This window comes from Simochromis diagramma, unplaced genomic scaffold (assembly GCF_900408965.1).
Source record: "Simochromis diagramma unplaced genomic scaffold, fSimDia1.1 OVJJ01000669.1, whole genome shotgun sequence".
NCBI classification, from domain to species: domain Eukaryota; kingdom Metazoa; phylum Chordata; class Actinopteri; order Cichliformes; family Cichlidae; genus Simochromis; species Simochromis diagramma.
Window position 1 is genome coordinate 3,514,091 of NW_024387458.1, and position 27,270 is coordinate 3,541,360.

The 27,270-nt window shown below is 40.3% G+C and overlaps 1 protein-coding gene across 3 annotated transcripts in view; it reads left to right on the plus strand.

Annotated features, from left to right (window-relative positions):
- Positions 1 to 27,270, plus strand: part of LOC120723012 (corticotropin-releasing factor receptor 1-like) — a 91,944-nt gene that overhangs the window by 27,463 nt on the left and 37,211 nt on the right. For all 3 annotated transcript variants that reach the window (XM_040014243.1, XM_040014245.1, XM_040014244.1), the window contains exon 5: positions 15,510 to 15,595. In XM_040014243.1, coding sequence (XP_039870177.1) covers positions 15,510 to 15,595 — 86 coding nt within the window. The remainder of the gene's footprint in view (positions 1 to 15,509; positions 15,596 to 27,270) is intronic.

Consider the following 27,270-nt stretch of genomic DNA (forward strand, 5'->3'; position numbering starts at 1 on the left):
AAAGCAGCCTGTGCAGTCCTCTGAAAACCCTCGAGGTGATTCGTTCCTCTGAGCCAGAATACACAGCCAGCGTGAAAACTGGCATCGGTTCCCTTCAATAACAGGCAGTCTGTAATTTTCCATTTTGGCCGACTCGAATGTGTTTTATTTATGATAAAAATGAGGTGGCGGCAGACTTTTTCCAGCGTGTTTTCAGGTACAGATGCTCACCTGAATACTGTGTGGATTATTTCAGAGTAGGCGTGTTGGGAGATTGTGGAAAGTTTAATCGATGTAGCTGCTGCGTGTTTGTTTCGGAAACGGTCTCACTTCTGGATTTATGAGTTGTTTGGGGAGAGATTTGTTTTGGTGGAGAGACTCAGGATTAGTTCCTCTTTTACTAGAGGAGGAGGGTGTATTATGATCCATTTAAAAGTACAAAAACCACAAAAACCTCACTGTAAAAACGCTCTGCCTGAAGTAAAAACATCGTTTGGCCTTATATAAGTATGGAAATAGGTTTGTGTGTTATTACTGTGTGGCATACGCAATAATGTGTAAGCAGGCATAGCTTTTAGCTGTTTTATAAGCAGAAAAATCACTTTTGGTAATGAATTCATCTTCGTCTTGTGACTTTTTTCATTGTAACAATTCGACCCTTAAAATGATGTAAGTGAAAGAACATTTAAGTAAAGAAGGAATAGATTTTTTAAAATAAATCTAATTATTTTTGTTGATTTATTTTCTGCAATACTGTGAGGAAGTTTATGAATAACAAGCTTGTTACACACTCTTGTACTGTGTGTGCAAACTGGGAATATATGAGTAAATATAACTAGTGACTAAACATGGTCACATCCTCCACCTTTTACTCCAACACATGGTTGTGCGTGAGAGGTTGTAATTATGATGCATAGTTTGCAAATGGCTTTTAACACCTAAGTGTCTATTTTTGTTTTGGGATCCTCCCTGTACCTTTCAGCATACAGGTTGCCTGCTGAGCTATTCCCACACCCAAAACAATCATTCCTTTATTTAATGTAAAAATGATACCTTCACAGACAGTTGTCCTGTCAGGGTTTCACATGAGAGAGAAACATGAAGGTGCAACTCCACACTCCAACCACTCCCAAGAAAGGCCAGCAAAAGGCAACTGAAGCAGCAATTTATTTGACTTTGGACATGAGCTGTGCCCAAAACAACAAACAAAAAGGTTTCTAATGTTCCCTAAGCTTCCCTATTAAAACAAAAGCAAATAAAAGACAATTTTCTAAGCTATGCTCCAAAAACATGAGAAAAAGGGTCAACAAAAAAAGGGCTTCTCAATCTGCTGCTCACTATATACAGTGAATACCAAAATTACAAGCAATGTTTAAACAACTATATACAAAGGCGCTCTTAACTCACACAGGGTGTCTCAGTAACTGACGGCTCACACATTCCAAAACACTACAGCTCAGGTTTTACACAGAAAAAGCTCAAAAACATGGACAATGAGCTGGCACTTTGTTGGTGGTGGAGGAATCAAGGAGAGGGCGAGGTGGCCGTCTGCTGGAGGTTAAGTACTGGGGGTGATCAACCAACTATCCAATCCCAGGACAGGAACAAACTCCACCCAACGACTCAGCAGGCACACCCAGGTGTCCCCCCCCCTGAGAGAGAGAAAAGGGAAAACCTACAGCCATCCTCTGGTGGGAGGAGTCACGCATAAATCATAACAATCATCATCATAACAGTTTGCAGTGCAGTAAAAATGAGTGCAAAGTGCAGGCTTTTATTTTTTGCCCTGATGATGCCCATTTAGTGATACTTGACATAATTTTGTGTTTATTTATTTTTCTGTATGTGAATGTAGAATATGGGTAGCATTCATTCATTTTTAGTACAATTATTCTAAATGTTAAATGATAAATTTCAGTCGAATAAAGTATTAAATTTTTTGGTTTTCAAAGAAATATATACTTTTTTAGGAATATTGTACATGTATTCAAATTGTTAGAGATTTAAAGTCCCTAAAAATTCTAGGATATTTTATTTATATAGCACTAAATATCAGTCACCTCAAGGTGCTACAGTAATAGAGTGATATTTAGATTCCATGTATATCTTCCCTATTTCTCTATGTGTTGTGTTGTCAATCCAAACAATGGCAGCAGGAAATAGTTCTATATCACCTTATTACAATTCTTCAGTAATTTAAAAAAAAATACCTTCTCTGTAATTTGTTTTTTTGAAGAAAACCTAAATATTAACACAACAGCTGAGCGAAGCGCACTCAGCAGTGGGGTGCCACAGGGTTCTATGCTCGGCCCCTTTCTGTTTTTAAACAAAACTAAAGCACCATCATTCTCCCTGTTCATTCCTTAAAGTCCATTTTTGTGAACAACACATTTATACACAGGCTTTGACTCTTCTTCAGTCTGACCTCTAATTATCTCTTCGTAATCACAGACTTGTTTTAAAGGCAGACAAGACCAAGTACACGGTGCCAGCGACAGCTCCCCCATTAAAACCACGGTATCTCCACAGTACTGAGTCATATAAACCAAACTGTTATTTGTGATTCATATTCAACATTAGGCTGAAAAACAAAAGTTTTTAAAGTCTTGCACATAATCAAAGGTTGTTTGTTCTTTTTCAAGTATAAAACCTTTCTGCTGCACGTCGCAGCACTTTCCGATTTAACACTAACAGCTTGATAAAAAGATCTTAAGCTATTCATTTCTAAAGTTTTAGCTTTCAGTTTCCAATCTACCTCACATCAAGTGTCTGCTTAACCTTGGATGCTGCTTATGTACGTAAAAACCTTGGCAGAGCTGTTCTTTCCCTGCAAAGTAGAGTCCTTCACACCTTGTTTTTCCCTTTTTTATTTGATGTTTTCTATGCCACTCTTCACTGTTTTTATTATTACGACCTCGTATTAATGGTGTTTGATGATGGTTTCTTTGTCTGATTATTATGCTTTCGTCTTCTCTGCACTCTGAAAATGTGATCTCAGACTACCTGATTAAACAAAGATTTAATATGAATAATAACATGGTAATATCTTACTGCAGCCGCGGAGGCTCTGAGCTGCGTGCACACCAGCACGGGCATCATGTTACTTCTGAGATTTTTGAAGTTTGTTTTGCTCTACAGCAGCACAGAAAACACAGTAGTTTGCTCTCAATTAATGCAAATAATATGTTCTTTTCTACCCTGCTGATGCTCGCTTTAATTAGACCCCTTCTCCAAATGCACAGAGGAGGAAGATGCTTCTTAGCTGCAGCCATTGATCTGCTAAGCCAGTGTGACTAAATTTGGGTCAGCATATTTGCCTGTGTAGTGGTGTGCAATTACGCCAACATTTCTGCTCTGTTATGCGTTTTCACCCGCAGAGAGGGCACGCTCTGGGTGTTTGTTACCGAGCTGCGTGTTTGTTTGGCCTGCGGTGTATGGAAATAAGATGAAAAGAGGATCATTTGGCCCCCGGGCGTGGAGGGATACCTAAAGCTCCTGTTTCCGCTGGGAGGATTTATCACCTGGCTCAACCCATATCACTGTTTTTAACTCCCATTCAAACAACAATAGGAGGTCAGTGAGAAAACACAGAGCTGATATGTACGATGCACTTTACATCTCTTCAAGCGCTCAAATCGACTGTGAGCTTTCTAAGATGCTCCAGAGACGGACCTGTCCGCTGTTATTATAACTGCTGGCAAATCTCCAGTTTGGCTGAGGCCTCTGTGTGAAGTCAGCAGTTATTTCGGGACCTTGAGCTCGTGACCCGTGCAAAAGGCATTTTACGATTCTGTCGATGGCTCCCAACCCTTTGAAGACTGCAGGAGAATGTTAATAAAGTGGTGCTGCAGCAGTCTCAGTAATGTGACCGCTGTAAAAGAAATGAGAGGAACAACATTATTATCTTTAGTGTTTTTCACTAGTTTTTGTTTTTTAATGTTATTTTTAATTGAGTTTGAAGGGAGCAATTCAGTTTAGTTTTTATTAAATTTACTGTTTGCTTTATTTGGGTTTTACTATAATGTGGGGGTGTTTATCAGGGGCAACATTTAAGGAGTTGTAAGTGTGTAAGGTTAAAGCAAGATTTGGCAGGTGAAGGAATCCAATGATCCAGTGTAGCAGCACGGAGGGAACAATGAGACTAACTACCAGATTGATTTTTGTTTTCCTCTTTTTGACAGGCTCTGATCAGCTTACCTGACATTTACTGCTCGTTCTGGATTTGGCTAACTGCATCCTACAATATATAAGCAGATGTTACGTGATCTGCAGTGGCTGCTTTCCAACCCGTGGCCAGTACAAAGCTAGCATAAAGGTGAAATTTGGCAAGTGAAGCTAAAGAGCATCATCTGCTTAAATTCAATCCCTTGTGAGCACAGTGAGCACGGATACCACATGCTGCCCATCACAAGGCTATGCTCCATTACTCCATTCTCATTCTTCCTGTTAAAAGGGAGATTTTACTTCCCACTATCGCCAATTTCTTATTCATTTTGGTTTGCCTGATCGTTGGGGTTTTCTCTCTTATTGTAGGGTCTTTACCTTAAAATATAAAACGCCTTGAGGCAACTAATGTTGTGTAATTTTGTGCCATATGAATGCGCCACTTTGTCACATTCATGCATTAAGCTGTACCTCTGGACCATTTTTTTTTACTGCTCATGTCTTTTGGAGCACTGAATTTGATCGTCCAATATGTCTGCACTCTGCTAAGTGAAATCCTGCTACTTAAGCACTTAATGAAAGGTATCTGTGTCTTGCCTATACAAGCAGATGATACATGAGCTCTCATGGCTGCTGTCCAATGCTGAACTAGTTGAAAGCTAAAAAAGTGACACATAAAGAGCATCATCTGCTTTGCTGCCCTTGAACCGATCTTCAGCAAGCAGCCTGCCCAGCCAACATAGTGCATTGCTGTAAACATTACCATAGTACTGATTTTGTAACATAGCTTTTGGATTTATTACAGTGTTTATGAAATGTCACTTGCTGAGCCGTCCTTACCTTTGAACACGATCTCTTCTCTTCCTGTCACATTTCTCCATGTCTGAGAGTGAAGTGAAGTTCACACATTTACATTTTTTTCTCCCTGGAAAATAAATCAACTTTACAGATCCTGTGCCAGAATGGCAACGAGCCAGGTTCTGTGTTTGGTGGTTTCTGTTGAGCTGTTAGAAACGTTGCATTTGAAAATGACCTGCTGCCTTCTGTAGCACCGAGCCCCTCAAACTTTAGAGGGTGGCTGCTGCCTTGCTTCTCAAGAAGCTAATACTTTTCTACTTAATAACAAAGGTTATAACTTTTACTTAAGTTTACAAAGCAGTAGTTTGCTATTTTGCAAAACCCTTACTTAACACAAAACAACCTTTAACCTCCTCTCCAGCATCATTTTTCATATAATACATCAGCATCATGGACACGAATGTTGGAGTTTTTTTTTTTCTTTCTTTTGGCTACATGTTTAAAAAAACGTCTTTAAGCCCCAGTTATAAGTTTTACGGTGCAAAGAAGACAACCTCATCATGTATCAAGGTCTCCTCACACACTCACAGTGTTGAACACATTGACAACAACTGTATTTTAAAAGCAAACTACTGTTTCAGTTATTTTCAGTCATTATTTCTGCTTTTAGTCTAGTTCTAGTTCAAATGAACGCGCTGACTGCACAGTATGTGTGTGGCAGACTGCAAATTTAATGAAGTGAGAAAAAGATCTGTCCAAGGAGCCACAAAAACTGGGCTCCGTCTTGACGTTACCACACAAGTACATTTTCTTCGTGGAAACAATCCCTGTGTTGTAACAGTAGTTTAACATTTTGGGAAATCCACTCATTCGCGTTCTGAAGAATTAGATGAAAGCTCGGTATGAATCTAACCTCTGTTTGTTGAGCGCGAGGCTGAAATCAGGGTATAATTAGCCCCGGCTTAGCACAGAGACTGTAAACAGGAGGAAACAGCCAGCCTCAATCTGTCAAAGTGAAAAAATACACCAATAAAGCTCGAGCTCATTAGGCTCCCAGTGACACTGTGACCTTTGTGCTTTCACTACGCTCCGTAGCAGGCGAGGGATGTCAATGAGATCAATGAATCCATAAATAAAAACGCAGCCAATTCCTTCCTGTTGGGCTAATATGGATTTTGGGTTGCAGACTTCTGCTGTGAGTTTACCGGACGCTTGTCCATTTTAAAGTGAATCTCCAATTAGGAAATAGCTAATGACTTACAGGAGTCACCTGACGTGAAGCATCGCTCAGTCAGGCTTCAGCGCTTGAAGCGACGAGGAAACCTTTCCTGTTTCAGTTTTGACTTTTAATGTAAAATTCTGCAGCATTTTGTGAACCCAGCAAACATTTTTATCTCTCTCTGTGCTGTTTTCACGAGCATTTAAGAAAATCACATGGCTCAGGTTTTGATTTTTGTCTCTGATACCAAACACAAATTCTCATTTTTGCCTTAAAGCTGAAGTGAGGCCAAATGAAAGAGCTGAAATGTGTTAATTATTGAGCTTTAGAGGTTCTGGCATGTGTGTTTTCTCACTGAGGTCGCAGCCCAGTTAGCAGCTTTGAGGAGTGAAACATTTTCCTCTCACATATCTGAGCCCATAAGGAAACAGGCTTAGTGCGTCTGCTGGAAACAACCAACAACAATACTGCTGCCTCTGTGTAGCGTGGGCGTTAAATCCTCCTTCATTTGCTTCGGCTTTTGAACTCGCTCATGCACACTGACAGCAAACTATGTCGGAAATAATGACACAGATGCATAGAAATACTTCTTTGTCATATAATAGTAGTGTGTGTGTGTATATAGATGTGGTCTATTTTTATAGTAGTTTAGCAGTATATCAGATACATCACCAGTAATCCCTCTGTGATGTAGTGCCTGACATGCTGTGTGTGTTTCAATAAGCCTTTTAAGATAAACATTAAAGTGGGAATGATCAATAAGTGACAATGTGAAAACAACTTGCAAACCCCCCTCCCGGCTTAATGTTTGGCTTCTTTTATTTACTATTCTGGTTCGTTTCCTGCAGATAAAAGCAAAAAAGCTCATCCTTAGAGTTAGGATAAGGAGCTCAGTCATTCAGGGGGAGCTCAGAGTAGAGCCGCTGCTCCTCCACATAGAAAGGAGCCAGCTGACGTGGTTTAGACGTCTAATCAAGACGCTTCCTGGACGCCTCCCAGGTGAGGCATGTCTGACCAGAAGGAGACACTGGGGCTGGGTCTGGACCTGCTGGAGAGATTATGTCTCTGGGGTGGCTTGGGAACACCACAGTGTCCTCCCAGAAACTGGAGGTGGTCTCGGGAGAGGGAGGTGTGGCGATCCAAAACTTTGTCTTCCTGTCACATAATAAAATGCCACCTGCGCCTCCCCGTTATGTCCAAGGTGTCTTTTTGTGTCAGTGCTTTGATTCAGTAGTAACTGCAGAGCCTGTGTTAGGAGATCAGAGAGACGGCGGATGGTAAAAGTCACACTCACGGACGTAGTTCATATCCATTTGTGTCCCGTGTGTTTTGCACTTTGCTCTGATTGATTTCCTTCTTTTTTCAGTGCCTAGATTTGGGTACGTAGCTCAGCTACTTGATTAGGTTTGGAAGAAGTTTGCAGGTGCAGTAAAAGATGCATTTTCTGCTGAGTCAGCTGCTCCTGTGACAGCGACTGAGGAACTGAAATAAAGTCAGGAGAGCAGAAAGAAAAGGAAGAATGGATGTGAAGCCCTCAAATTGCATTTGGAAGCTTCAGTCAGGAAAAAACAATTTAATAAATGTTTGGCTGCAAACAGGAGAAGAACAGCGGTGAGCACACTGGAGCAACCATCTTGGCACCGCCACCTTACAAAATCAAGCCCTCATTTAAATTAATTGGGAGAGAACTACAACTTTTATTTTGATAGTCACCATGTAGTATGATTATTTTTTATTGCTTCAGACTTTTGGTGGCTTTGCCCCAAAATATGATTTCAAAAAGCTTTTCTCTGCAGGTGATACTTCTGCACCACATGCTCTCAGTTTTATACCATCACAGTTTCACGAAGGACTCAAACCACAAACTCATCACAGCACTGAAATCCACACGCTAGCTATGATGTGGATACAACGAGTGTAGAAAAACAGCAAGTTCACTCATTCTTAGATTGTACGTTTCCCAGTTCAGCCTTTGATCCGATGTTAGTTTTATCTAAAAAGAGCCAAGCAGCTAATTTAGTTCTGTGCAGATATCACAAACACATCCATCATAACGTTTTTAACCTACTTTATTCATCCACATAACACAGCAAACATAAAAAAGTGCAAGATGTGCACAAAAATTCAGACATACATTCTTAAATCAGTCCTCAACTCCAGTTCTTGCTTACAAAGAGCGAAAACAAACCTCCCTCTATTGTATATATAATTCAAGTTTAATGTATTATTATTACCAACACGCACACAAAAACACCACCATAATAGCATCATTTTAAAAAATGTCTCTATAACATACGCACATAATGAGCCAGTGGCTCGTGCACGTTTGCTTAACATGCAGCCTCAGTATGAGACTGCGAGGAGACACAAATCTATGAGAGGGTTTTGTCAGGAAAGGGCAATCAATGCAAATATTGTGAATGGAGGAGCAGCTGCAGAGAAGGTGTCTATATACATATATTGAACTTTATGCACTTCAAAATCCAAAAGAAGGTCTGCAAACATAATTTCTTTCTACAAGTTAAAAACAAAAAGGTCATCAGGGGTGAAGTAAACAGTGCTGAGCTGCTGTTTATTTCACAAAAATCCAAATTTGGTCCTTTTTCTTATTTTTAATATTCGTAAACCAAAACTATTCCAGGTTTCGAGGCATTAACTGTCTCCTTCTTCTCGCACGTGTCAGAGAAACATTCAAAAACAAATCAAAGAGTTTATTCATTCTGTGTGACGGGGAAATATTTGCCAGTTGTGTATTTCAGCTTCTCGCACTTGCACACTGAAACAACACAAATTTTCCTATAAACGTACCATATTAACAGTGCCGGGCATTAAATCCACCATAATGTGCCTCCGCAGTAAAGCTCCCCTCACCTCTTCTCATGCAACTTGTCGAGCGATGCCAAGAAATTATCCCGAGCTACTTAATTCCCTTATTACATAAGAAATGCCTCCTGTGTTACTGAGGTTTAACAGTCATAAATCACTCTGTGGTCCAGTGCCAGAAAGAATTCATTTCAAGGTCATGCTGCTTAATTTGAAAGCTCCACCATTTCTACCTTTAATCTCTTGGCTCTGCATGAAGGTGATGTCTCAGTGCGGTCGGGTTTTCTTTCTGCTTTTACACACTTGCTTTGTAAATCTTTGTTTTTGTTAATGTGCATTGTTTTTTTTCACAAAGTGACTTTATTGCTTTGACTTTAATAAATTCAGATTATGTGTGACCAAGTGCCCCGGAGGAAAGTTGTGCACTCATGCAGTGCCATGTAAAGAAGCTTTGTTATAAAAGAAAATGTGTCTTCAATGAGAAGATTTTGTTTGGCTGTGCAGTGAAAACGTGCAAAAAAAAGCAAAAAAACTGATTTTTACAGGAATGAAAACACTGATAACCTGTTGTTTGTGTGTCCACATCTCAGTAAAGGCTTACTTAAAAATATAAAAACTATGAATTATGTGCATGGTCAGTCCATTAGGCAACTTTGTCGGTCTTAACTTTTGACATTGACGTAATCGTCCACAGACAGATTTTAAAGCTCTCTAGGATATTGCATTTGGGGTTTAGGGAATATCACAAGCTAGGTAATCTTGATTGGGGATGACAGTCCCTTTACACTGTCAACATCCTATTTTTAACCAGGTCATTGCACATTGTTGCCCTCAGGCAACCCAATCCGATTTTATCTCTTCCCCTCCCCGGACATTTATGATTATTAAAACATGCATTTAGGATTATCAGCCTCCATCTCAGGTGTCCGCATGCACACTGACGGGAACGCGTTTGATGTTTGTTATTTCTGTTTGCCTTCATCTTTCATCTTTTTAGCTTATCTTGAGGACGGAGCTGATAGAGGGGGTGAAAAATAAAGCTTATGCTTATGTGCTTAAGACTGCAGTTCCTCTAATGGCCACTTGAGGCTTGCTGTGAAAGCAGGTTAGTGGCTTGTAGTCACATGGGTGTGGGTCAAATTGAGAGGTGTGCCTACCTGAAGTTTTCTTCATCCCTGCTCTGCTAAAAGTGGGATTTAGTATTTTAGTAGTAAAATCTAGTGTAGCAGAGCAAAAGAAAATGAATGAGCTCAAATAACTAAATATTAAATAAATACGATGTGATTTGTTTCATAAGTTCCAGTAAGAAAGATTAAATAAGATGTACTTTATCACAAAAGCTCCTCTGGAGCTTCAATTAAATAGGATATTTCACTAAAATATAATATATGACAACACAGAATATCTGAATAAGATAAGAAGAATAAACTTGGCCAGCTGTATCCTGCTGTGTATAAGCAGATGTTATATGATGATGCTATCGTGGCTGCTTTTCAGCCTAAAACGAGAATAAAGGTGGAATTTGGCATGTGAAGCTAAAAAGCATCATCAGCTTAAATCCAACCCCTTAAACTAACCTAACAGTGTGCATGGATGCCGCATGTTGCTTTGCACCAGTCTAACATAAGTGACCAGTCATAACACTTCAAACTACCTTAATCTGCAGAGGTGTTAATGGAGCTGAAGGCTTGACGGGTCACCCTGCTAACTTTAAACCTGAACAAAAAGCTGAGTTGTACAAGAATCGCCTGGTGTGCAGATGTTACGAGGGGCCTGTGTATTTACAGGGGTCCTGACCTCTGTAAACACTGTCTTGATGCCTTCATAGGCTCAGTCACTAGTTTCAGGTCATATTGAATAAGTCATGAAGTCCATTTGGGAACTTATCGTCATTATTAGTCTGAAACGAAGGAGACCTCCATGTCCAATGAGCATGCAGCGTCCAATAAAAGTGTTTGCCTCTGGGCTTTGTAACGGGAGCTCACCAACCAAAAAATGATGCCACGGGGGCTACGTCCATCTTTTACGCCGTTAATGATTTCCGTTAATGTCTGCCTTTGGGTGTCTACTAGTCCTCCTTCACCTTTGATCACCTGACTGGATCTCTGCTCTGTGTTTTTGGCATCGATGCCTTTTTGAGCATTTTTGTGTGATTTTAGTGGAAAGATTTAGAGGAAAGAAGAAAAGTTCCATTGTTTATGGATGTTGACAGCTTTCTGACATTCAGTCTGAACAACAAAAAGTCCACTGTCACTGAAAAAGGTGTCCAATGACCCTTGGAAGCGACCCGCTCCGAGATCGGGGTCAGACCTGTCCATAAAAGTCTGGAAAATGTTTTGAAATGGGAGAAGTGACACGTGCATACGTGACTTCACTGCCAATTATCGCCCGACGGAAAGTCTGACCTGAAGATTGAGCTGCGGTCCCTAACAGCGCCCTAACGTGATTACGTGGCAGGCGGCATATCTAACTTCATTTCAACCATGATAATCATCAAATTAACTGAACCACAAGCGTACATTTCAACGTTTGATTCACACACTCGCAGCAAGCTCCTGCAGCTCCCCTGCAGGTAGCCCCGCATGTCAAACACCCACTCTAAAAAGAGTCTCCCTTCAACTTGAAATGGCCTCGTTTGAGGTCTTTCAGTTCCACGATGTCCCACTTGACGGATTTAATTTCCGTCATCTTTAGAGATAATAAATGTGAAATGACAAATGTGAAATTTGTTCCAGATTTACCGTGTCCTGTGCTGTGACACGGCGGGCCTGAGTGGAAAAATGTAATTTTACTCATCATTTGTCAGTGCCTCCATATCAACACCCCCTCCACACACACACACACACCATTCACTTTGTATTATCCAGCAATGTGGAGAAATCATTATTTGGGACTCGCTTTTGATTTTTACCCTCAAGTGACCAAGACTGAGTGACACTCTTTGTGTTTCTCATTTCTGGATTGTTTCCTTCATCTGTGACAGATACTCTAAATTAATCTGATGCACTTATTTTGTTTCTGTTTTACTTCCATCCATCCAGTTACATCCACTTCAGGATTATGGGGGTCTGGGGCTTTACCCCAGCAGTCATAGAGCAAGAGGGATTCAAACCCAGCATCTTCATGCTGTGAGGCAGCAGTGCTACCCACTACACCACCACGCTGCCCTTATCTCCCCTTTGTTTGTGTCCCTGAACACTTTTATTTATCTCACACTGACTTGTGTCTGTGCAAAATCAACACGTCCCCCCTTTAAAGGGGTGGAAACGTCTGAATTTGGATTCTGGCATCAGTTTGATGCTCACTCCAGAGAAACGCGTTCAAGTCTTGCACATCGAACATGTTTACACTTCATTGTTATTATTTTTTAACATGTTATTGTGTATTTTGTGTTCTCTCTGGGTACCCAAAAGCACACAGCATCATCAAGGACCACAGCCACCCAGCACACCAGCTGTTCTCCTTGTTACCATCTGGCAGACGTTACAGGAGTCTGTGTTTTTACCACCTAGCCGTACGACACCTCAACCACAATATTTAAACACACACACTACGCTCCACAGGATGCACGCAGACGCTGTCCTACAGTTTCACAGATACATACTACGCTCTGCACTGGTCACGTCATTTTTATTAGTATTTAAATAGAAATAAAAACCCTTACTCCGTGCAGTCCTGCACTAACTGACACTCAAACTTTGTGCTGTTCAGTTTGTACTGCTGCTCACTCCTGACGCTTTATCTCATTTAAGATTTCTTTTTCTGTTTATACACGTGTGCACATATATTTATACTTAGTCTGTTAACATTTTTTACTATATTTTTTGCTGTGTTTTATAAATATTGTGGTTTTTTTACTATTTTTACTGTACTATACTGCTGAGTGACTGTCTTCTGCTCGTCAAATACATTTCATTGCAATGTTGACGCTGTGCTAACTTGCATATGACAAAGAAAACTGAACTGAAACTGCTTCTAAAGTGTTAGCCCTGCAATTGGTTGGTGTCCTGTCCAGGGTGGACCCCACCTTTTGCCCTACGACAGCTGGGGCAGTCTTCAGCCCCGCAGCAGTTAAGAAATTGGACGGATGGATTAATAATTGTCATTAAAACCAGCTTTCATGTGTTCATATGCCATCTTGTCCTGGCTGATGAGTTTGGACACCATATATCTGCTGCAGACACAAAACATGCTTCTTGTTTAACTACTTTACTTTCAGAGTCGTGCTTTTGCAAAAAAACGTGACAGCTGGTGTCCTTGAACACAAACAAACATTTCTTCATAACTGTCTCACATTTTCTTCTATGAGACTCAGCTGTGCAGTGTGCTCGTGTCAGTTCAACATGGAAATGTAGACGAGCCGAACCTCTGACAGTCATTACAGGCGGGCTCTCTGTGTGGGCTCTCAGTCGTCCCGGTCATGTTAGTCTGGAGTGGTTGAGTCGAAGGCAGCTTCTCAATCCGCCTTTATTGGCCTGAGCTGAAGAACTTCTGAATAAAAAGTGAAACATGTTCAAGAACCTAAAAGTTTCAAGGCCTTTGAAGGTGTTACCAGTGAGCGGATCCTGAAGTGAGACCCAAAAGACAGTGATTTCCTTTCAAATGGCTTTATTGTGCAGACTGAGCAACATGGGAGGATAACTCTGAGAGAGAAGGAAGGAGAGTCAGTCCTGACAGAATCGGACGCTGAGCTGTTCATGAAATGTTTCAGGAGGTGATAGTGAGACTTGGTCAGGATGTTTATTTGGGGAGAGTGAGCCAAATGTGAGAGACCGGGACTCCACCTGCAGATGGAGCTCAGATGAATCCAGCTCGAGAGATTTAGAGATGTTAAAGCACAACAGATGACCAGTGCAGGACCATGACAAACAGAAGTCTGGCTGCTGTTGACTCAACCATCTTAGTCCATAATCAGCGGCTCTCTTCTGTTTCTAAATCCAAACATCTCGTTGTGGATGTGTAATTGTTCGTGTCCAGGAGCAGCTGGATTAAAGCAGGAGGCAGAGATGATTCAGCAACACGATAAAACAAACCGAACATTTCTGAAGTGGCACGTAGGACTGCACAGTTTGGGCTTTCAGCTAAACCTGTAAACTTAAACAGATCAAACTTTATTCACTTTATTTAATGATCTCAGACTGCTGTCACCTGCACCTTCGCACTCCTTTGGCCTGAACACCTTGGGGAGCAGATGGGTCGCTCATTAAATTCTTCAGTTTTTCTTACGCATCACTTCAGAGATAATTGTCTAAATTATTATTTACTGAGCTTGTCATATTATTGCAGATTTTTATTCCCACCACAAAGAAAAAACAAGCACTTAAATATCCTCGACCTCCGTGTGTGTGTGTGTGCGATTCTTGAGTATTTATGACTATATCCACTTTGACCTTTGACCTATTTTAATCTGAAATCGTTTTGAGTGAAAAGTATGATCTTCATTATGTGTTTATTTATTTATTTTTATCTCTGACCCATTTAATTTTACATATGTGTGAATAGTATCATTATTATTTACCCCATAATCCTCAATTTTGCAAACATTAGACCAAAGCAAAGCTATTTTATTTTGTATATTATTAATAGTCACTTTATTTTAGGCCACATGGATGCTTCGTATATTTTAGAAATGCTGGATTTATACCATAACACATAGACTGTTGACATGTCTGTGCTGACATTGCATCAGGAGTTCTCCACATGCACTCTGAGAGCAGTGGGAGACGGCGAGCACCTGCACCCTTCAGTGCCTTTCTCGTGACTGTAGGATGGGCTAATTGGCTTGGGATACACAAGTCCGCAGGGCTCTGCAGGACACATATCAAAGACGGATCCACATAGGAGACAGGAAACAGGGAAGGAACTGCAAAGTACTTTATTTTCTGAATATCTGCCAGAGTAGAACAGGCTGTGGAATTCGATGATTGGCTAACCGTGGTAGACCCTTCTCAATAAACTGAGAAGCTCCCTAGAGCCCAGCTGCTGCTGCTGCTGCTGCTGCTGGGCCGTCTTCCACCGTGTTTGAATCTGCTCGTTACAACTTACCCCCCGGGGAGTGCTTTGTGTCTATTTTTTCTGCATGAATCCGTATTTCAATAACTGATTTTCCAGAAGCTGCATCTCCGTTTTTACCTATTTTAAAGTTTTAAATAGTAATAAAACTGTAATTCAGGAGTACAGTTCTGTCCTCAGCTCCAGCATCTGAAACAACAGGATGGACGTGAAGCGTACGTCATTTGCGGCTAAATCGTGGGTCTCAATTTAAAGAATAATAACAGTGCTTAGGCAGAAGGGTGGTAGACTGTTCCGACAGCAAACGTGTGAAAAATCACAGCTTGTGAGACTTTCTCTAATGATATCTCTCCCTATTAGTCTCAAAGCTGAAAAAGGTCACAGTGCCACTACGAATCGAGCACAAATTCCCATCTAGGGACACGAGGCCAAAAAGGAAAAGGCAAAAAAAAATGTGATAAATCAAACAGAGTCTCCTCATCTGGTTTTTCTTCTTCTCTTGCTCTCTTTACAGATAATGTTTATAGGCGATGTCTTGCAAATGGGACGTGGGCGTTGAAGGGGAACTACTCCATGTGTAAGGCCATCCTTCACGAGGAGGTAAGAGTCAGCTGTCTGCACGTGTCTTGATTAATGTGGCCTTTAGGGAGGATCCTAAAAGTGTGGAGCCTACTGCATGGTAATCAGAAACAGACAAAGGCAAGGTTAGTGGTGGAAGACGCCGCTTTGCTCGAGGCTTACTGGAATATTTATAGTAAATATGACTTCGGGGTTTGTTTGCCTGCAGACAAAAGAGCGAAACATCACTGAAAATACGGCAGATTGCCCCAGAGCATCTCTTTAAGGAATCTACTTGTTTTGATTTTTGCACTGCAGCGTGCCTTTAATGTCACCTTGCCCCAAGTTATTGAGGCGTCGCTGGTTTCAAATGTAGGTGGAAGCTTTAAATCAGCTTATCGACCTGCAGCTTTTTCTCTTCTGAAACACGGGTTTCATTTAAAAGAAAAGAAAACTTCCTCAAAAGAAACAACAGTGATTTTTCTAAACAGCATTGTCCTCCGGTGATGTGAGCGACTCGTGAAAGCCGAGAAGAAAACAGCCAGTCAGCACGCTGCTGTCATGGTCCTGCTGTGCTCTACATTTTAATCATTCACGTTTTTTTCTTCCACTTTTTCTACTCATTTTTTTTTTTTTGTTCGTATTCGATGCGGCCTCGTGCAGTGTTTCGAGTGTTGTAAGTGCTCTTTTTTCCCCCCTAAGGACTGAATGATCCTGATAAAAATGCAGAACATGCTGAACCAAATCGAGCAGGAACAAATACACATTTCAAGTATCATTTCAGGGGGTCAAGTACTGCACTAGACCCCCTGAAATTACAGATACACGCGAGGCAGACAAATGCACACTAGGTGACCATTGTCATTGTTGCTTTAAAACACCACCTGGAGCAAAGGTAGATGGTAAGATTCAGCTTTTAGTTCCAAAGTCGACAGAAGGTTGTGTTTGTTCGTTTGTGGGTTTCGCTGCTGTTTGGCTTCACGTGCTTTTATTCACTTCACATACTTATTTTTTGTGCCTTCACTTTATTTCCACCATACAGAGCGCAAAAGATGGATGTATCCACTGTCACGTTAACTTGAAGTCCATGAAGTAAATCAGGGAAGCATTACTGAAGTCATATAGCGAGGGAGCAGAGGATCGTTTTCCCACAGAAATCATTCTGCAGCCACACCAATGTTCCCCTGGTGGTCATTAAAAAGAAGGCACTTATTCATTAGCTTCACTTTTCAGACCTGAAAGACACATCTGCTTTCCATGTGAAAATCTAACACCCAGTCCGTTTAAATGTGATGGAGGGGATCGCAAACAAGCATTTATAATGTCTTATTGACTCTATTTGCATAATTGCGTGAGTCCTCTTCCGTTTCAGTGCACCATGAAAGTGGCTACTGCATTTATGCGCGTGCTCCTCTGTCTTCTCTGCCATTATCACATCTTTCTGAGAGGATGGACGGGCGGAGCAGCAGGAGAGAAAAGCACTGATAGTCCTAACTAACCAGAAGCTAGTCTGGCTGAGAGCAGTCAACCTGATAACTGACAAAAAGTTGGAGTCTAAATCCTAATCCTGCATTATGGGATAAGACCGATGCTCTTTTAAAACACCAAAACAATGCCGGCTCTGCTCTCAGTGCTGTCATCTCACTCTTTCAATCCCAATCCCACTGCTACTACAGAAGATTTTAAACCTTAAATTGGCTTAAAATCTATGATTCTTCTTTTTTTTTATCAGTGCCGTAGTGCTTAGAAATCATAACTCCATCACAATGAAATGTTAGGGAATAGTGTCAGCTGTGGATTAATATACATCTGCTGCTCTAGTGAGCGCTCAGAGCAGCCAGGAGGTGCCCGCCTAATTTAGTCGGCTTGATTCGGTGGTTATTTGATTGTTTATTTTGCTCAATCTCACCCTAAGAGAACGGGTGAGGAGAATAGAATGAATTTAGAAACAGGCGACAAGTCACTTTTTCCTCCCGGTGTACAAAAGTTAAACCAAAATATCTTTGGAATATCTCTGAATTTGCAGTTATTTATTTATTAACCTTTATTTAACCGAGAAGTGAAACTCCTCAGAGTGAGTAAGATCTGTTTTGTGAGAGTGAGCCCAGATTTGAAGCATTAATCTTGCATGTTTTTTGATGATGTAGTAGAGAACTAATTTCTGAGGTATTTCTGGCTTTGCTTTCCTCAGACATCTGGAGGGGCTGATAGTAGAACCGCTGCTCCTTTGCATTTAAAAAAGCGAGGTAATTCAGACTTCTAATCACGATCCACCCGGCTGCCTTCAGTTGGAGGTTTACAGGCTTGTCTAGCTCACAGAAGACCCAGAGGTGGACCCTGAACATCTCGCTGAGATTATATATGCAATCGGCCCTGTAAATGCCTCAGGATCACCCAGGAGGAGCTGGGAAGTGTTGCCAAGGAGGAGGGCGTCTAGACGGACTTGTTTAGCCTTGGAGGGATTTCTATAATGCCATTCTTACTCTGAAATAGGGGCTCCATTAACACATTCGCCTTACACGTGAAAGATCCCCAGTTTGAAACTGGGAGCAGACACAAACCCAGCTTCAGTGCATCACAAGCTCAGCTAATTGGGAGGTTTGCATCAGGAAGGGCGTTTGGTGTCAAACCTGTGCTAAGTCAGCATGTGGATCCATCTGCTGTGGTGACCACTCGGGAAATAAGGGAGCAGCAAAAAGTACCGTCTCCATTCTTCCTCTTAAATACACCCGCCTGTTTTTCTATCCAGGGAAGCGACTTTTAATGAGCAGAGCGCCATAAGATTATCATCACTGAAAGAATCAAAGACGTCGGCAACAGTTCAGGGGAGTGAAAAAGTCTGTACTGAAATATTCAGCTGGGAAAATTAGCAGCAGGTACAATAATTGGAAATATTGATTCAGTGTTGATTGAAAGGCGCTTTCTCAACATCAAAGTTGTTCAAATGAAAACAAAACAGTTTTAGTTTGTTGAAATTTAAAATATTACCTCACTCTCTGCAGGTTGTCAGCGCTACATGAAGCAGAGACACGCTTACTTTGCCGCTGCATCACCTCTTATTTTATTTTAATGTACCCTTTTTAGCATTTGGAAACGTTTGCAGAGTGAATCTTAAGCTGTTGTGACTGACATAGGCTCTGTCTTATTTTTGGAATATGTGCAGAATGTGATTTAGTAAATAAGTAAGACCATGCCTGGAAAAGAAACATGAGCAATATTACCGTTGGATTTATAAAACATTTTGTTCTAACCGCCATGCATAAGCTTGTGCAATCTGCATAACATCCCTACTTCTGTATATAAGGAAATAGTTGAAGCCCAGGTGGCTATCTGTGCAGTAAAACACACAGGACCCCAAAGCCGCCCGATTAAGTGCCTGAGTGAGCGCCACCAGTGGGAATCATCATTGACCAGAATATTCTAGCTGGATTGCCAATGAGCACAGTATGTGTCAAAAATAGTAATAAAGAGGTGAATGCATAACGTAACAATGATAAGAAGGCCAAACACATGAAATTATGGAGGGAGGGAGGCAATATCTATTACAATACTTTCATCTTGTCCACCCATTGCATGAGTCTCACATAATTCTAATAATAAATAGTAGTATTCATTTTAAAGACTTGTTTAAATTCACTAAAACAGCCAGGTCTTCATTTGTTCCTCTAAATCTGTAAGTTAGTAAATGAGGCTCATTGTGTGGATGGCAGCTTACGTATGAACCAGTACAGCCTCTCACGTCCTCGGCACCAATCTGAGACTTATTCCAATAAGCAGGACAAAAATGCAGCTTTCAGTCTAAAAGTCCCAGACTGGACTCGGTGTCACCGGGAAGCGTTGAGATTTGAAAAATCTACCTCTCGGATTAATATTCACCTGTGAACATTTCTCAACTACCTTAAGTTTTGCTTTTAAAAGTATTAATTGTAATAATTATAATTAATATATGTTCATTCTTAATTAATACAGCCTCACAAAATCCCCATTTTCTTGGTTGCCATGAATGAAGACCCTCAAACAAAATATCCGTCTTATTAAAATACACAAAAACAGAATAAAAACCAGCAGACACACAGCTTTTTGTTTTTTTTGAAAGCAGAGTTGTGAAGACATGCTTTCGTCTAATTAGGTTGGCAGTTAGTCATTTGTACTTTATAGATCTGTGAGGATGAGAAAACAGAGTTTGGAGCGAGACCCTTCATTTACTGCCTTTTTTTCCCCCACGGACTGACTGATCCATCGATCCCTTCAGGAGATGGATATAGAGCGTCTCACCTTTTACAAATATGTGTCTCAGTTTTTCTTCCACCAGGTATCAGCAGCGCTGTGATTGACATCAGAGGAGAGAGGGGGGACGTGAAGTAGCTTCCCTTTAAAGTTCAGTCTGTATTGAACCTGATATTCAGCGGTTCCACTGGGAGAAGAAACTGAGTGGATCAAAGGCTTATTAGAAAGTTTGTTTGAGGAAAAGAAGAATCCTCATTTCCTTTTGGGTCTTCCTCGAGGTTATTTTCTCAAATATAAGTGTCTTTGTTGTTTCTTATAAGGAGAGTGAGTCAGGTTTGGTTTTATGGCCCACACATTTTGTGAGACCCGAGGCTACTGGTGGTGGTGGGTGGGTCTTATATTATCTTCTTGCCATCCACCCCCTCCTCTCCTTTCAGGCTCAACTCGGTTCTCTCGTATCCATTTGAAAAACCTCCCATTTTCTTGATTTATACCCAGAAGTGTTAGCCTGCTCTACAGAAGTGCCTGTTGCAGAACTGATTCACGCACGTTTTTTATATCTATACACAAATGTCCATACACTGCATGCAGTGGAAATCAACGCGCTCTTTGGTTATATGCGGTTAGACCTTTGGAAGAGATCTTTGTATTTTGCTCATTCACACTGAACGCATCATTGAATAGTGCGTGGAGCCCGAGGATGACAGCTTTAACAAAAGCTAACTGGAGTCAACAAACCGCAGTCAGATAAATGAAAGCACGTTGGAGGTGTGGTTTAAAGCTTCCTCTGATTTGTAAAAATACTCAGGGCTTTTCAGTCTGACGCATCTTCTTGAAAAAAGAGCTCTGAGGAGATTTGCATAAACCCAAAAAGTACCGTTAGAGATTTAGTCCAGCAGTTACTCTTCATAGAAGTTGACTTTAAAAGTTACTAAAGCCTTAAATGATTCACAGGACCTGGTTAACATGAGGTGACTGTAGACATAAATATCACAACTGCCTGCTGGAGTCTGAACACTTCTATCACGCTGCTGCCTGGGGAGATGTTATGTGGGCTAGTGCAGCTAGAGATGAGCTCTATGGGGAGAACGCAGCACCGCGACGCAGTGTAAGAAGGTCCTTCATACATCGTGAACTCGTCATGTACATGGTGAAGCACGGCGGTGGTGGCACCAGGATTTTGGCTGATTCATGGAGGGTGAAATTCATTTGCAAATTTTAACAAATTGTTTTGAAACACAGTGTCCAGGTTCTCAACAATGACACCGCTGGACTACATCTACTTAATGTCAATGTGGATGATGATCTTGGGGACTGTTAGTTATTGCCAATAGTTTGGAGATTTTTAGTTTGTTTTACCTTTAATGCTTTTAATTATTTTACAATATTATTAGATTTATATTAAAATTGATTTGCCCCACTCTAGTTATGACTTTTATTCAGTGGTGATGCAGAAAATGCATAAATGTTTCTGTGGTTGTTGCTAATCTGTTGCTAACTCTGTTTTATCCTGCTGGAAATGTAGTTAATAGAACACAGATTAGAAAAATGAAAACTGACAGTCAGTAATTTGTCTCTCTGTCACTGGTAACATTAATTTAAACTGAAATGATTTTCACATCGCCTTCATCAGAGTCAAACCTGAACATACTGAACATTTGAGTAGATTTTTTTTTGCCAGGGATTACTTTTTGGCTTTATTTGCAGTACCAACATTATATTTTTGCCTTTTTATAGCTTTCTTATACCGGTTGACCCATTTTTTGTAGCACATTGAAATTATGTATCCAGTGTCTCTTGAAGAGCCTGATTGTGGATTTAGGATTTATTCAACCAGCTAATTCAAAGAAAACCTGGCTATGCTGAGCTGGCTATGTAGTGCACTGTTGTAGTGTAGTTGTGTTTGAATCACACTGTTTGCATTCTCTCCATTCCCTGCTCCACCTGGTGTTGACACCATCGGTAATTAGCGATCACAAGGTTGGATCACCAGTGTGGAGTTGACTGCCCAACTCTACACTGACTCCAAAATTACCAAAGAAAATCCAACTTTTGGAGCAGTCCAGACCAAACCAAGGCTGTACATCCCACTGATGCTTCTGCTGTGTCTCTGTGGGTCATGCTAACTTGGCACTCTCAAACTTTGTTTAGGGGGAAACGATCCATCACACAAATCTGTTCATAACACTCTGATTAGTGCAAAGCTCCTTGCAGCTTTCCTAAAAGTGATCTTTGCACGAATCGTTTTAACCATCCTCTGCACCCAAAGCGAAATGCAGATATTTGACACGTTGCATTAGCTGCATTAGTGATCTCCGGCGTGCTTAGCACGCTTGCTTTTTGTGACCTCGTCATTTCCCTGAAAAGGAGGTGAAAAGTGCAAAGTTGGCAGTACACAAAAAGCCACAATAGGCTTATATAATCCAAAATCATCCTTTAACACAACAGCAATACCATGAGCTGACCTCAAAGAGCTGCTCACATCCTGAGAATCTGGCTGAGCTGAAGCGGTTCTCTGAGGACAAGTGGTCCAAAACTCGTCCAGGACATTGTGCAGGTCTACTGGCAACACTTGTCAGAGATAATTGATGCCAGAGTTATTAAATTAAGATATTTAATCCAAGGATTCAACAACTTTTTTACACCAGATTTGTGAATGTTTAATGTCATGCTCAAAAATTGTGTGTGTGTGTCTTTACTTGTGATTTGGATAAAGATCAGATCACATTTTATGAATAATTAAAGCAGGAAATTCCACACATACTCTTTTCTTGCCGCTAACCGCTCCTGTCGGTAATTACTCATTATTCCTTCTGTCATGTGACCTTTAAAATGTTCCCTTTAAACGATGGGAAACAAAAAGTCTACAGTCCTTTAACCGGTGCGCACGACATCCTGCTGTGAAGGAGGGATTTTTGACATATCTTGGATTTTAACTGGTGTTTTTAATTAGTAATGATTCCTAATTGCATTGCATTCTGTAGTTAGAGCACGCAGTGACGCTTTTCATAGCACTGCTGCGCCGTGCAGGCACTCTAACTGATTCAGCCACAGTTCGTAATCAGGTAGACACAGAGCACATGCACGTTTTCATCATCAATATCGTATCAGGTTTTTTCTGCTTCTGTTATTGCTGCATTTGTTTTCTTCCACCGTGAGCATTTTAATGTGAGCGCTCGCATAAAAGGGGGAATTTTACACATGATTGCACATTATTTCACTCGTATTCATCATTTCACACGCAAAATAGACTGGTGCCTACTTTAGTCAGAGGCATTATCAGAGGAAAAGTAAAACATCAAAATCTTATATTTTTTATTTTCCCTCTTGGAGCGCTCTCGGGGCTGCTGTTTATTTTTAACCTGACAGCTGCACATTAGACTTTAGTAAACTGGATCCATTTAAATATCAAAGGTTACTCTAAGTCCCACAGGCTAATCACACAGATGTGGACATGATGAATTTTTACTGTAGTGATCTATCACACCAAAAATAAAGACAAAAATCTAGCTTTGCAGTACACCCCACAGCTCTGAGTCGTCTCCTCACAGCCTCCTGTTTTCTCGTAGCCTCGCTTGCTTTGTGATTTCTTTTTGTTTCACATTTTCAGCTGCTTTTGTTTGGAGACTTTGATTTCCAGGTTTCCAGGTCTTTGGACTTTGTGTAGTTTAGCCACTGAAAGGCTCACTTTTATTTGACTTTTTCTTGCATCTGGGTGCTCTTTTGCATTTCACGACACTTAATTTTTGGTTATTTTGTTCTGCTTTTAATATGTTTTTATGCCCTTGGAAGTCCTGTGAGCCTTTACATGTGATACTGAGCTATACAAATAAAACTGGAACAGAATCGCTGCACTTTTTGTCCGCCTGTCCCACATACTGAGACAGTGTCCGGCATTTTGACTGGATCTAGTTTATATAAACAAACACACGAGTCAAACAGGTGTGCTAATAAACCTTAACAGACTGAACAGCAGCTGAAATCTCATTTTTGAGAATATTAAAAAAGAAATACTCAGGAGTGCATTTCAGCCTAAGTGTCCCACACAGTCACAGACTTTGCCCCGTGTTTAGTTTCTTAGGATCTGATGAGGCTGAATGTATTAAACTTCACAAACGAAGGATTTGTTGCCTTATATCTACTGAGATTTACCAAAGGAAGTAATCGGTAACTCAGTTTAAATGGCATTGTTTCAGACTCTGTTTAACAGCTGCACACAAAGAAACAGCAGTTCTGTAACCCTGGTTTAATCTGTGAGACTGAACAGCTTCTGTTTGAAGGTAGAAATCTGACTGAAAAAATGTAGCAGGGTTCGATCTGTAGTGAGGACACAGTGTGTGGACTGTAGTCGTGTGTACTAATGAGATAACTAATGACTAACAAAGGCATTCACGGTGTAACTTTGACTGCAGTGAAAATGAGTGAAACTAGTTTTTAGTTTTTCCAGTTTTATTGGCACAAAGAAAATTTCTCTTCATAAAGGACCCGATATGTGGCGACCAGATAAAATATTAAATCCATGTGACAATGAGTGAAGTAACCGCCGGCAACACAAAGCCTCAACTTCAAGACAGGTTTATTGAAGCGACTGCCAATAAGAGCGTACGGTCCTTTTGACTTAGACATATGACAAGGTGCTGAATAATATTAGAGAGACACCGAGGCAGCCGAAGCCTGGAAGGTCTGCTAGCAACCAGCCATCAGCCACAAGTACCTAAAATATGTTTTAAAAAATTAATCTCGTTGGATGAATTTATTTTAATTCCTTTTTGCATAAAAAAGATTTTAAAAAACCTTCAAATAGAAATAAAATGTGTCACTCACTCAAAAAATATTTATTCCCAAAAAACTGACTTTTCCATGTACTTTCTTTGCATAAATATAATGTTAAATGTTACATTTAATGGAATTTGGTCAAATGAAATTTATTTGACTTGTATACAGTTAGTTTAAACCAACTTATTTTCCTTAATTATTAAAAAAACTTCTTTTTTATAAAGTTCATCTGCATTTTACTCAAAATTATTGCTTCATGTTCACGAGGGCAAAGAATCAGTTTTTTCAGTGTGGATAAAGGAAACCCTTTTAATAGTGTGATAAATGGCATCAGTAGAGCCATTTGTCTTTTAAATGTCTCTGTCTCATGAGCGACCAGAGCCTCGAGCTTTCCCAAACAATTCTTATTTGTTCCTTAAAATATGCCAACCTTTAACCGCAGAGGTGGGCTCTCAGAAAAAGAACTCATATGACTTCTTCGCATGGATCATGAGTCTTGTCACCCAGTCCTAGAAATATCCCTCCAAGGATCTATCAGAAAAACATCTTACAAAAAACAATAGAGCAATTTCCAATAAAGCAGCAGAGAGATGGCTGGCTGGAGCTTTTAGTCACAACAACATTTGTCCAGTACAGATTTAGAAGTTGAAGATTAGAGCTGTTGGACTAAAATATAGTGAATGGGACGCATGACGTTTTTCAGTGTGGATGAGGCAAGGATTAAACATGCCCACGCTTAATCTCGGCGTAGACACCAGTAGGTTACATAAATCCACTTACAGCACAGATTACTGTTGGTAGAGTGGGGGAAATCTGATCACAATGGATTTCTGAGCCACAGACAGTGGGCTTAGGCACCGATTTGCAGGAAGATGGGTCTGTGTTTACGTGAAATCTTATCACAAGGCCTCATGTGGATTCTCCATATGTGAGCGTGTGCAAAATCAAATGCTTCCCAGTATTCCTGTTTCCTAACCAGGAGTGGATCCAGTGGGGCGGCACAAGCCCCCATGAAATCTGGTTGGCCCTCCTGCAAGGCTCAGGGATTACTAGCCCCTGGACCACATCCTCTGTTTACATCTCCTGTTGGAAAGTTGGCTCCAGAAAGTATATGCACAATCACTGCTGAGGAGACATAAAACAGCAACAAAAGAACAACAAAGAGATGCAGAAATGCCAAAAGGAGAGGTGTAAAATAATAAAGCCACAGTGAGATCACCAGTGCCAGAGAGGCACCAAATGAACACAAATGTGGATAAAATGAACTGCTGAGAGACACAAACACACCAAAGAAATCCACAAAATGACTGTGAAGTGAAAATAATACCACGAAGAGACTCGGAACAGCAAATAACATTTACTAAATGCAAAAGGAATTCAAAACTCCCCCCAAAATGGCACCAAAGATGTGTAACACTTCCACTAAGAGACACACAAGTACCCTGAAATTACATAAATTGAATGCAAATGTATGAGCCAGAGTGCCAGAAGATGGAAACACAAGATTAGGGATGACACAAAATGACTGCAAAAGACACCAAAAGAATAAAGGTCTAAAGAACTACACAGAGACACAAAAACAACCAGAAAATAAAAGAAAATATAGACAAAACTATGCTAAAGTATCACAAGGATGTGTTAAATAATCCACATGAACACACAAACAGACCAAAAAGATGTCAGCAAAGAAATGTAAAATAATTTTAAGGTTATTCAAAATGATATGAGAGACACAAACATAAATAGTCGCAATTTAAAAATGCATAAATCAGCAACAAATAGATACATTTCTAAAAAGCCAAGCAAAATGAATATAAAGGGGAAACCGACCCAACAACATACTGAAGGGCAAATACAAACTTCCACAAAGACACCAAAAAAAGCCAAAAGTGACAAAAACAAGATCAAAAAATAAGATTTTAGAAGAAGAAAAACTAAATGTACAAAAATGACCTGGAAACTACACAAAGTAATTGGAAACTGGCACAAAAGTACCACCAAACAAAGTGCCTAAGATTGGAAAAGCACAATTTAGAAGAAAACTAGAAAGACTGCAGACGGATGTTGTGAAATATGGGCTGAGAGTGATGAGTAAACCTTCCACAAAGAGATCCAAAAGTTACATAAAAATACTCCACAAGTACCACAAAATGATCAAAAATGACTGCAAATGAACAGAAAACAGACAAAACAGACAAAACAACAAAAACGAAAATGACAGGAAAAAAGAGTTATTGCACAAAGGCTGAAGAGAGTCCAAGAATTCACAACGATTTGCAAAACTTGCACAAAAAAACTCACAAACATAATAAAGTTTGTTTAAGAAATGTGAAAAAGAAAAGCCATAAAGAGATACAAAATCGATACAAAACCACTTCAAAAAGATGCAAACGTACCACAAAGTTATAGACACAAAATGACAAGAAAAAGCTGCAAAAAGCTGCACAAATATCTGCACAAAAAGGCCACAAAGAAAAAATGCAAACAGCATAATAAACTTTGCAGTTTTGTTCATTTTTTGTGGCATTTTTTGTGGCATTTTTGCTGCGGTAACACAGTGAGACCTGTTACATGTTTGTGTTCGTTTAGACTCATTTTTCCCTAAATCCATCCACAGCTGTAGGATATTTAGAGATATTATTCCATATTTGAATATTTACCATTATTTTTGGGGTTCGATTATTGCCAGAAATAGACAGTTTAACAATTAATTA